Raw genomic sequence first — 12368 nt, 5'->3', positions numbered from 1 at the left:
ATATAACCTTCAATTCATTTCTCCCTCATGTACTTAATAGCTTCCTTTAAAAGGATCGATGCTATTCATGTCAACAGCTTCTTCTGGTGGAAAGCTCCATGTTTTAATCATAAATTAAGAACAGCAACTAATAATATTGCAGTGGTTACTTTTATTTTGACTGATCACAATATCCAAAGTCTCCATATCGAAAACAATAAAGTAAAGCTTTACTGACTTCAGTAGAAACTCACAACATGTCATGTAAGGTAGAATTCCAATTGTAACTAGGGTACAATTGCATTGTGGCAAATAGTTGCTACTGTGGAAATCTCTGAGCAGTTGGAAGGAATCGAGTCATTGCAAGTTTATTCACAACACCATGAACATCGTTCACCCAAGAATGAACAAAATAAAACTGGCAGCCAGAACTGAAAATTCAGTGAGCATCAGTATAAACTCCACAAAGCAGAAAAAAATAGCCTCTGGTGCTCATCCTTTGAAATCACCTATATAAAAGGCAAAACCAGATGTGAACACTGGTCAGAATCTAGCTCATGTCTGCAAACAAAAATAAATCACGATGCAAGTTTTCCATCAAATGGCATTTTGAATTGTCTCCTAAATCGGAGAATCCCACCTCAATTGCTATTTAACAAATCCCATTTTAAATCCACCAATCTCACTTGTCTCTTCCCTATTTTTTAATGCCACATTTAGTCAGATTTGTGGTTCAAAAGATATAATTGACGGCTTCCAACCCTACATCCAGCCACAAAGATTATGAAATTCTTTTTGCAAAGAGCTCAACAGCATCTTTAAAGGAACTCTCAAATATAACGTTCACAATGCAAAAGTGGGAAACAATGACATGGCTGTACTTCTACTAAGATTTACTCATCTACAACAAACCACAAAAATAACACAAATATCACATTCACAGAAGTACAATGTGAACTGTTCCAATTATGTATGTACTACATTTTTCATGTACGGAACCATCTCCTGGACTGGCAGAACAATACTTTTCACTGTACCTCTGTACACGTGACAATAAATCTAAATTACACGTGACAATAAATGCAAATTACACGTGACAATAAATCTAAATTACAAGGTTTAAAACATTTGGGACTAGGCCTTTAAAGGTAAAATATAGGGGGAGATGGGAGTTGTTCTGAGGTTTACCAGACAGCAAGCTTGGTGGTTTAATTGTTAGAGATTACAGGGGGCCCAGATTTTTTTATTCGGAAGAATGTGCAAGATGTTTACATTTAGAAATAATGGCAGCAGCCTGTGTGCCAACCAACAGTGGACAGATTGTAAGTCTCCAAATTCCCAGAAAAGTGTCAAGAATGTTGGGTTGTAAACTGGTATGCTTTCAGCTGTACATTTAGTTCCAAGGTAAAAGTGTTTGCATCTCAAGGATAGCTGATCAGTATTTCCACTTAGCTAGAAGGCCCATGTGAAGCATGCTGACAATGGACTTTGAGGGGAAAGATGAAAACTCAATCGCAGTTAGTTTGCCAGGTCCCTGGAAAGAGAAATCAGCTGGAGCAGTGGTGGCCAACCTGCAGCCCGGGAGCCACATGCAGCCCACCTGGATTCGGAATGCGGCCCACAAGGCATTTTGTTGACCGTTGTGCATGCGCAGGGTTGCCACATTCCGCTGATTTACATCCGCATAGCTTTTTTCCTACTGACATGAATGAAACGATACGCACGTAAAGCAAGGGCAAGTGAAGTGCGGTGCATGTACACAACATACTGAGAGCTGTGCGCTCCCTCTCATCTGATGTGGAAATACTTCTTTTGTTTTCACCATTTAAATTTGTGAAATGATTATGCATTTTCCATAACTCGTTATGAAATATTCGGCACATATTAAATGTATTTAATCTTATTCACGGAGCCATAGTTAGTGAACAAGTCTGATTTCAATCTTGCGGCCACCGAGATGACGGATGGCCACTCATGCGGCCCACTCACTAGCCTAGCTTGCCCATCATCGAGCTAGAGGTTCACCATGGTAGAATGCAGGAGAAAGCTCACATTCGGTCTCACAAAAACTAATTTGTGAAAACTTACAAGCTGGAAGATTTGCCAAGCTTGTGATCTAGGAAGGATCTCCAGAAATACTTTTCCCGTGTGGTAAGAAACACCAGTCTGAGAAGGGAAAAGAACAGAAATAAACAGATTCTGGGAAAATTGAATGTCTACTTAAAGGACACTTTAAAGTACATTTGTGAAGTGTGTTTTCTCAGTTGTGCTAAAAGTAAAAGGGGAAGGTTCTGTTCTTTGGTCTTAAGTATAAATTGCCTACAAAAATAGTGGTTTGTTAATAGCGATTTTAGCCCAGTGTTACAGAAGACGTCTTAAAACATGAAACTTTGTTGCTTTACTTTTTCAGTTATTAACAAGTAAAAATAAAACTTCCCTGTCAGGGATCGTAACAAAATCAAACTGGAAAATGAAATTTTGCTCAACAACAGTTGTTTTGAAAACAACGAAAATGCTGGAAAATCTCAGGTCTGGCAGCATCTGTAGGGAGAGAAAAGAGTGAATGTTTCAAGTTCAGATGACCCTTAGTCAAAGCTAAAAGCCATAGAAAGTGGGAAATATTTATACTGTGGGGTGAGAGAATGAAAGATGAGTCATAGCCACAGAAACCAAGGGAACAGAGTGCTATTGGCAGTCCCCAGAGAGAACAAAAGGTGTGAAAGGCCAAACAGCAGAGAAGTTTCTGCTGTTTGGCCTTTCACACCTTTTGTTCTCTCTGGGGACTGCCAATAGCACTCTGTTCCCTTGGTTTCTGTGGCTATGACTCATCTTTCATTCTCTCACCCCACAGTACAAATACTTCCCACTTTCTATAGCTTTTAGCTTTGACTAAGGGTCATCTGGACTTGAAACGTCAGCTCCTTTCTCTCTCTACAGATGGGACCATGACCTGCTGAGATTTTCCAGCATTTTCTCTTTGGTATCAGATTCCTGCATCCGCAGTAATTTGCTTTGATATAGTCTTTTTAAAAATATATATACCGGCCAGTGTGTATTAAATATTGGCAGACAATTATAAAACTCGAATTGATAAATAAGGCTTCAGCAATTTGGCCCAAAGTTTCAATTCTGGAGATTCCAAACTGTACAGCGAAGGGTCCCATTTGCAGGAAATATTTCTGCCTTGGGTTAGTCCAGCTCAGAGTCCTTAAAACAGAGTACAGGTGAGAGACACTGACAAAGAAGGGATTTCTCCAGCACGCCTGCGCCAGGTTTTCTTGCAGAAGAGATGGCTTGCCATCGACTGCCGGCAGGATCTTCCAGTCTTGAAGTCAATGTTGATTACACTCCTCTCCCATGCTGCTATCGGGGAACCCGTAGCGAGGGTTGACTTCAGCAGGACTGGAAGATCCTGCCAGTGGGGAAGGGCTGGGAATTCTGTCCAAAAAGAGAGTGGATAGTTTACTCCAGAACTCAGTTACACCATGACAAATCTGGTCTTGTTGAGATGTTCTTGCTATCTGGGAAGGCAAGGAGAAAGGCTGTGGGAAAGGTCAGCCACAATGTTAACCAAGGTAACACCAAGCAGCAGGAAGCAGATCGGTGCCACCAGGGAGTGCGGAGTAGAAATCTTATAGTTCATTATTAGGGGTTTAAGATAGTATCTTCTGCAGTCATGATCAAGAGTCCTAAAGGGCGTGTTACTTATTGTGTGTAGTGGAAGGGGTGTCTCAAAGTGGCTAGGAAGGAACCTGAAAAAGGGACAGTAACAAATCAGTTGTGATCCACATTTGGATCAATGATGTACAGCTAACATTTATAAAGAGGAACTTTGAAAGTGGCAATCTCATAATTATTACCCAAGTCATTTGGCAATTGCCCGAGGAGCAAACAGATCAGGAAAGTGGACCTGTGCCTGACAGATTGGAATGGGTTGTGTTCCATTCAATAGGATACAAAGACAGAGGTCAAACAAGGCTGTAGCACTGCACCAACTCTCTTCCCCATCTTTCTCACTGCAATACTGCACCTCAGCTCTGCAAATTACCCAAGGCATGGAGATAATTCACAGAACAGATGGGAAACTGTTCAATCTATGCCACTTTCAATCCAGAACCAAAAACACTCCAACTTCAATCACGGAGTTCTAGTATGCAAATGAGACTTGTGTGTACACTCACTCTAGTTCATTGTCGATTCCCTTTTGAAGTGAATGAGAAAATGGACTTTTCACTACAGGCCAGAAAACTATGTTTTTTTCCCAATCAGCCAATCATGGCACAAAACCACCCCTAGCCATCAAGACCAATGGTGAAATCCTGGAATAAGGTCATGGTTTAGCAGGTGATTCCCATGCTCTTATATGCTATGGAAATTTGGATAACCTACCACAGTCGCCTCAAAGAGCTGGAGAAGTACCAGCAGTGCCTTTGTAAGATCCTCCAAACCGGATGGTGAGAAAGGCAGTCCAACAGCAGCGTCGTCTCCCAAACCGCATGTTACTCCCAAAACAATTACTCTACTGAGAACTTGGTCTTGATAGGGGATTTGCAGCAGGACAGCAAAAATGCTTTAAGTATGTCTTCAAAGGGTTCCTAAGATAGTCAAACATTCACTCTGATTCACCGGTGTCCCTGGCATATGACTGACCAAAATGGGGAAGCTTCATTCGATAAAGGTAATGAATACATCGAGAAACTTCATCAGGAACATGCAGAGATGAAATCCAGGTTTTGGAGTGCACAAACCTCCCAATAACTCATCTACCCAACCCTCAAGTACTAGCTGCCCCACACGCGAGAACCTGCAGATTGCGCAGAGTTCATCAGCCATCTCAAACCCATTGAACCGAGAGGAAGCAAGTCATCCTTGATCTTGAAGGACTGCCTAAAATAGGATGAGAGGACTGACACAGGAAGGAAATAAGAACCGAGGCCATGCATCACACCCTACTTCACAGATCAGGGAAAACAACATCTGGTGAAATTCAGAGACATTTTAAAATGAGTAAATAGTTCAACAACATTTCCAACAATAGATTAAAGTCATAGACCGGTCATGGGAAAGAGGGAATATTAAATTCCAAATACTGCACATTTCCTTCTTGTGAAACCACAGACACCAATTACTATTGCAGGTGAAAGCAATGAGAAGTCACACATGCGCTTAGGAAATAGCTATATAAACTGTAGTTAAAGATTTTGAAGTCAGAATATTTAAAGAGAGATATAAATAGTGAGAACCTAACACATAATAACTTCTTGTCCACAGTGATAGAAAATTAATTATTAACCAATTACTCGGCCCACCAGTCTGTGTCGGTGTTTACTCAACATGAAAGCAAATAGTCCCAATTACATTGAATTGCACTATTCTCAAATCTTTTTTATTATTTTATCCAGTCTAATCTTGAATGTTGATATAGTTTCTCCTTTAACTATGCACCCTGGAATCAGATTCTATCACCTCACAATTCTGTGTAAATACATTTATCTTGCTCTTGTTCTATATGCCACTTACATTTCATTTTGCTTCTAAACTAACTCGAGTAAAAATGTAGTTTGCTTAAAATGTCTAATACATCATGCAATTCTGTCCACTAAATGTCTAGAACTTCCAGCACCAGAACACGATGTCCAAATGGAATATGGAGTTTTCGCTACCGCCATCTCAGAACTATCCAGGTAAATGCAGTTACTTTAAAGTGGTACCCCATTCTCTGACATGGATCCTGACAGTAAAAAAGATAGCTAGCAAACATAGAACTAACAATATTCTACACTTGGGTGTGTTCATTGATTTGCCCCAAAAACCTTGTCGAAAGCAACAACATTGCAAAATGCCTTCAGATTTAAAGTTGCAAAATTCAAAAATGTGCTTCAGATGACGATCACGCAGGCTGTTATGCAGGAGAACCTAAACATCAATAAGTTATATTTCTTGCCCTTTATATTAAAAATAGGGGGAGTTCTTACCTATTAATCTCTGGCAACTTTAGCCTTTTGGGGTTTTTTTTGGTCACATAACTGTCATGTTCTACAAATAATTTGGAAAAAACAATTCCGCGCCTTCAACAGCATAATAACAATAGGAGACAAAATAATAAGATAATAAAAATGTTCTGCAGCAGCACAAGTGAAATCCTTTGCTTGTTGCAGAATCCATTATGTACTTGAAAGCGGATTACTCCATAAAATAATCAGTGTCTGTTTTGGTTTAGAACATAGAATCCCTAGTGCAGAAGGTGGCCATTTGCCCCATCGAGTCTGCACCGATCCTTCGAAAGACCATCCCAACTAGGCCCAATCATGTTATATTTCTAATCACCTTCAGGTGGTTGGCCACCAGCCCTTTCAAATTCTGTTACTTAAAAATATATATACTTTTTAAATTATCTGGTCAAAATTTATAAGGACGCAACTTACAATTCCCCCCATGTGTGCTGGCAAATACTCAGTATTTATATACTCCTGCACATCAGTTTTGTTGGTAAATTTCAGCATGTTGACAGCATCTGGTCCCAGCCATGACTTTATCATCTTCCAGGCAGCTACAGAACAAAAAAAGATCACAAAGTTTCTATTTGCCCATTTGTCTAAAGCTACTCATTATTTAAAAAGGTGTGAGCACTCCTTACCATTCATTATCCATGGCATTTCATAGATGATCATTTTTGCTGCAACATAAAAATACAGTATTTTTGATTTTAAATGCAAACTGCAAAATAATTCTTTCAAAGATTGCATCACATACCCTTAAACAATCTGATCAATAAGCTACATAAGCCATAGCTAATTAGTCTGCCAACATCGGTTTTATTTGAAACATAGCTCCTAGCTTGTCAAAATATTACAGTCAAAAGCAGATTCATTAGGAACATTGCACAAATCAATCATTTCAAAATCTGCAATTATTCATGGATAACAAAAGACAGCCCAAGAGTTAGATCCGCACTTGCAAACTATACCATATGTTGTGCCTTCAGGTTTTGACAGATACTGCATTCCAAAGCAATCAGACTGTTTATTAAGTCAGACTCTCGCCTTGCCACAGAAAAAAAACAAAGTTGACGTTAAGCTAGTATTTCAAGGGTTTTTACAGCATGCTTTTCAAGGAGCACAATTTCAGTACGATTCAACACGAGATGTCTGCCAGTTTGAATGATTTGGAAGAGTGGGGGAAAATGCAAGCTCAAGAACATTATATTTCTATCTTTATTTTTCCCCACAGTACTTTTCTCTCAGAAGGATACACAGTACGGAGGGCACTGCAATCCATTCAGAATCATCCTATAATTAAAACCTTAATTATTCATGCCGAATATGCTGCAAAAGTAGTGGTGAAAGAGGAGACAATTGAGACATTGGAAGAGCTAAACTGATTCAAGATACTGAGGATTACTTCCTTACTTGGGCGCAAGTTAGAGACACTGTCTAATTCCAATCCTCATATTATAGGTGCCAGAGGATTGGAGAGTTGCTGTTTTGAAAAAGAGCAGAAGGATAAATCTAGTAATTAAAAGCCAATCAATTTAACCCCGGTAATGGGAAAGGTTTGAGAAATGATAATCCGACAGTCATTTGGACAAATATGGATTAATTAAGGAACGGATTTGTTGAAGGCAAATTGTGTTGGATCAATTTGAGTTCTGAATGCAATAACATGCGGTGTACATGGACTTCCAAAAGTTTGATAAAGTGCTACATAACAGTCTTAGGATTTAACTTTGCTGACAAGCCTATGTAATAAAATGTATAGCAAGCAACCGCATAGATAAGCAATTAGCCAAGTGACAGGAAACAAAGATTAGGGTGGAGAGTATATGGTGGACTTCTCTCGGGTGTATTAGGACGGCTGCTTCTCTTGATCAATATTAATGACCTAGACTTGGGTCTACGAATTTCAAAATCAGCAGAAGACACAAAACATGGAAGTAAGATAGTGATACATTTCTAGAGGACATAGATAGATTGGCAGAATGGCCAGATGAAATTAAATACAGAGAAATGTTGTGTGATACCCTGTGGTTAAGAAGAACAAGGAGAGGCAATATAAAAGATATGATTCCTGAGGTGGTGCAAGGGCAAAAGGGACCAATGGGTACATGTACATAAATTGTTGAAGGTGGCATGGAAGGTTGAGAAAGCAAGTAATAAGGCAGATGGTACCCTGAGCTTTATAAACAGAGTACAAAAGTACAAAAGCAAGGAAGGGATGATGAACCCTCATGAAACACTGGTTCATTCTCAAATGGAGTAACTGTGTCTCCTTCTGAAGTAATGAAAATGGTTTTGGAGATGAGAAACTTCAGTTAGGTGTATGGATTGGATAAGCTGGGGCTGTTTTCCTTAGAGAAGGTTGGATAAGCTGGGGCTGTTTTCCTCAGAGAAGGTTAAGAGGAGACTTGATAAAGATGTTCAATATCTTGAGCAGTCTGGACAAAGTAGCTAGGGAGACTCTGTTCCCACTGGCGAAGGGTCAAGAACCAAAGGACAGCAATTTAAGGTGATTGTCAAAAGAACCAGAGGCGACGTGAGAAAAACCCACTTACACAGAGAGTGGTTAGCATCAAATACCTGAATGCGTGGTGGAGACAGATTTAATTGTGCCTTTTAAAGGGAATTGGATAATTACCTAAAGATAAGTTGCAGGGCTACAACGAAAAGAAAGGGATTGGAACAAGCTAAGTTGCTTCTGCAGAGAACCAGCAAGGACATCACAGCCAAATAGCCTCCGCTGCTGTAACCATTCTATGAATTAATGTGTCCGTTAGAATCAACTAACACTGTTGCCGGAGCTGCAGGCGGGAGTGGATGTTTTGGCCTCTGCCTTGCTGATTGCTTGCAGGTGGGTCCCCATTGGGGTGGAGGTCAGCTTCTCCGTCCTGTGCCTCAGTGCACCTGATGGGAGTTTCTGTATCTTGAGAAGGTTATATTCACCTTGGGGGGGGGGGAAACTGAGGAGTTCCATAAGAGATGGGGTCTACTTATTCTTCACTTTAAAGAGTTGGTCACCATCAGCTGCTAAGGGAAGGGGGAGGACTATTCTTTGAATCATGTGCGTTGGTTGGTGGAGTGGGGTGGGGGATCTTCTGTTTTTCTTTTGCTTTGTGCTGTTTTGTTTTATGTATAAAATTTTAAAACCAAATAAAAATATTTTTAAAAGAGAACTAATACCCTGCATGTCAACTAATTGAAATTTCAGGGCTTGGAAATTAACAAGGAGTAACTTTTAAACCCTATAATAATAATAATAATAATAATAATAATAATAATCTTTGTCACAAGTAGGCTTACATTAACACTGCAATGAAGTTACCGTGAAAAGCCGTAAGTCTAATAAAACCTTGGTCTAATACGTGCAACTTAAAATTTGCTGACCTCTGCAATTCAGTTTCTCCATCAGTAAATAGGCACAGAAAAAACATTTTTTAAATGTACATTTCACTTTTGTTAAAAAGGTTAGAAAAGAACTCAAAAGGTTTTTCTTTTTCAAAAATGTAGGACAGCTTCCCAATGTGGTAACACGTGCACCATTTCAACAGTTTGTAAGTAAACAATGCCACAGCTATTCCAACTCAAACTCGAAATAGCAGACTGAACACACACAGCACTTTATGTTTAAGGAAAATAGGACTATAGTTATCTTTAAGCTGACAAATCAGATGACACCACCATGTGCATTGCTATGTTTTTTTTACATAGCCCTATATAGCATACAAATTCAGAGGCAATGCAAAATATCTATAAATCACTGGTGGAAATATTATTTCCAAAGATCAGTATTTCAGTAACTAGACAACATGGATTTAAGAACAACGGGATAGAGAAAAACACTTTAATTAATTTTATTTTAATGCAAAAAGGTTCTTTCAATATGGAATTCCTCACATGAAACAGCAATGGTGGTAGAATTGATAACAGCATTTATAAGGGAAGTGGATAAATATTTGAGAAAAAGAGAACTAAAAGGGAAGGGGACTAAGTGGATAGCTTTTACAGATGACCAGACATTGGTACAATGGGCCAACACCTTCCTCTGGGCTGTAAATACCAAGTAAAAGTACAATTTTCAAAGTTTATGACGGTCATCCTAATTCCTTTATGTTACCGAGTTCACTTGAGTAATATATAGAGCCAGTTCTGTTGTAATCTTTTCATTTGATCTCATTTACGATTGCCAAGTCGTTTGTGCTGCTTTAACTACTGCCATAGATACCGCTGAGTTGTGCTACTTTTCATTATGCCATAACAACATTTTGGTGCAAACATTATGCTAGATGAGATTAATTTAATTTGAAAAATGCACTAGTCTCATGCACCAAGAGAAGATTTTTACTCAAGGAATACTTGGGCTGTATTATAATGCTCCTGAAAGGTTAGACTATCAAAAGTGACTGAATGCATGACAAGGGACTAATGATAAATTTACATAACAAAGCTGAAAAATTGAGTCATTAGAACCCCTATTTTCTGTAATACGTGCTCTTTCATATTTTGCCAATTATACATTACACTTATCAATGCTAAAGGTTTTATTGAATAATATCACTTATTCTCCTTATTCTACTTGGGAACCTGTTACACAGGGCTATAGCAGACTGAGGGGTTCTGATGAATTCACAAACAATGAAAGCAAAGCTGGACTAGCTCATGTACCGATTTGTTCGGAGATCTATTATAACAGCATAATTTTCCTCCTCTAAAATTGTGTTATCACTTGCTGGGGTTCCACCGTGTTGGAAGACCTCAAAATCTTTGCCCAAGTACTCATTCTCCATATTTAAGGTTAGATATTGGGTTTTCAGAACTTACATGAACATTAATTGTGTAATGGGGGAGTGTGTTATCCTCCACCATTAACGGACGTACATTTGGGCACTGACCAGAAGCAAGATCAGAGTTGCCCAAGTGAGATGAGCGAAGTACTATGACACAGCACTGTAGTCTTTTAGTCTACATGCCTCAATTCTACAATGGGTAGAGCTTTTACTCATTGAGTTATCAGTGGAGTCCACTGTACATTTCAGTTATAAATGCATGCAAAATTATATGTTTTAAAATTAATTTGATGTAATGAACAGAGCTAGAACAGAAAGAGAAACAAATATCTGGTGCTTTGGGAGTTTTAACTTAAGTGAGTAAATTGGGCATCACCGTGCTGGAACATAAGCGGTAGTAAAAAAATAATATAAACAAGGGTCAAAGTTTCACATCCGATGATTTAAATCCATAAACAGGAGTAAACTAATGACTGATGAACCCATCTCCAATTGCAAGATCATAGCTGATCAATAGAACAGGTCGTAAATGATGATTTGTACTTACAAAGGTACTTAGGATAATAGATCTTAAAGCAGTTGATGATGAAGCGCACAAAGTCCAGATCCTAGATTTTTTTTAAAAAGCAAAAATAGGATTAATGAGAAAACCACAGTTCAAATTTCTCAGAACATGACATGTATCTAACATTGAGCAAGCTCTCAAATATTTCTGCAATTCTATTCCCGCCCCCGCCAGTTGCCGAAGTCGCCGGAGATTCGGCGGGGGCGGGAATCGCACCGCGTCGGTTGGCGGGCCCCCCCCCCCCGCGATTCTCCGGCCCGGATGGGCCGAAGTCCCGCCGCTAAAATGCCTGTCCCGCCGGCGTAGATTAAACCACCTACCTTACCGGCGGGACAAGGCAGCGCGGGCAGGCTCCGGGGTCCTGGGGGGGGCGCGGGGCGATCTGGCCCCGGGGGGTGCCCCCACGGTGGCCCGCGATCGGGGCCCACCGATCCGCGGGCGGGCCTGTGCCGTGGGGGCACTCTTTCCCTTCCGCCCCCGCCACGGAGGCAGAAGAGACTCCCTCCACTGCGCATGAGTGGGAAGCTGTCAGCAGCCGCTGATGCTCCCGCGCATGCGCCGCCCGGAGATGTCATTTCCGCGCCAGCTGGCTGGGCACCAAAGGCCTTTTCCGCCAGCTGGCGGGGCGGAAATTCGTCCAGCGCCGACCTAGCCCCTTAAGGTTGGGGCTCGGCCCCCAAAGATGCGGAGCATTCCGCACCTTTGGGGCGGCGCGATGCCCGACTGATTTGCGCCGTTTTGGGCGCCAGTCGGCGGACATCGCGCCGTTTCCGGAGAATTTCGCCCCAGGTCTTTCAGTTACTGCTGAAAAAAGTATAGGTTATGGATACAAGATGACACCAAAATCAGATTTAGCTGTAGCACACTCAGACACATAACGAATACTAGGCAAAGTAAATACTAACATGAAGTAATTAAGTGTGGCTACAGGAAATTATTTATGAAAGTAAATGAAACCAGTCAATTTTGGGATGCACTGGGGTCTCTTCAGCAATCTGTAAATCCTTAAAAAGAAGGATTTAGGGGTAGGAAAGGAAAATGGTT

General features: G+C 40.4%; 1 protein-coding gene across 3 annotated transcripts in view; it reads right to left on the bottom strand.

Moving 5' to 3' along the window:
* Positions 1-12368, bottom strand: part of mospd2 (motile sperm domain containing 2) — a 122805-nt gene that overhangs the window by 76194 nt on the left and 34243 nt on the right. For all 3 annotated transcript variants that reach the window (XM_072514130.1, XM_072514128.1, XM_072514131.1), the window contains exons 6-8: positions 11307-11367; positions 6617-6655; positions 6405-6529 (exon numbers count right to left, since the gene is read on the bottom strand). In XM_072514130.1, the coding sequence (XP_072370231.1) occupies positions 6405-6529; positions 6617-6655; positions 11307-11367 (225 nt within the window). The remainder of the gene's footprint in view (positions 1-6404; positions 6530-6616; positions 6656-11306; positions 11368-12368) is intronic.

This window comes from Scyliorhinus torazame, chromosome 8 (assembly GCF_047496885.1).
Source record: "Scyliorhinus torazame isolate Kashiwa2021f chromosome 8, sScyTor2.1, whole genome shotgun sequence".
NCBI lineage: Eukaryota > Metazoa > Chordata > Chondrichthyes > Carcharhiniformes > Scyliorhinidae > Scyliorhinus > Scyliorhinus torazame.
This window is presented reverse-complemented; position numbering and strand designations above follow the sequence as displayed.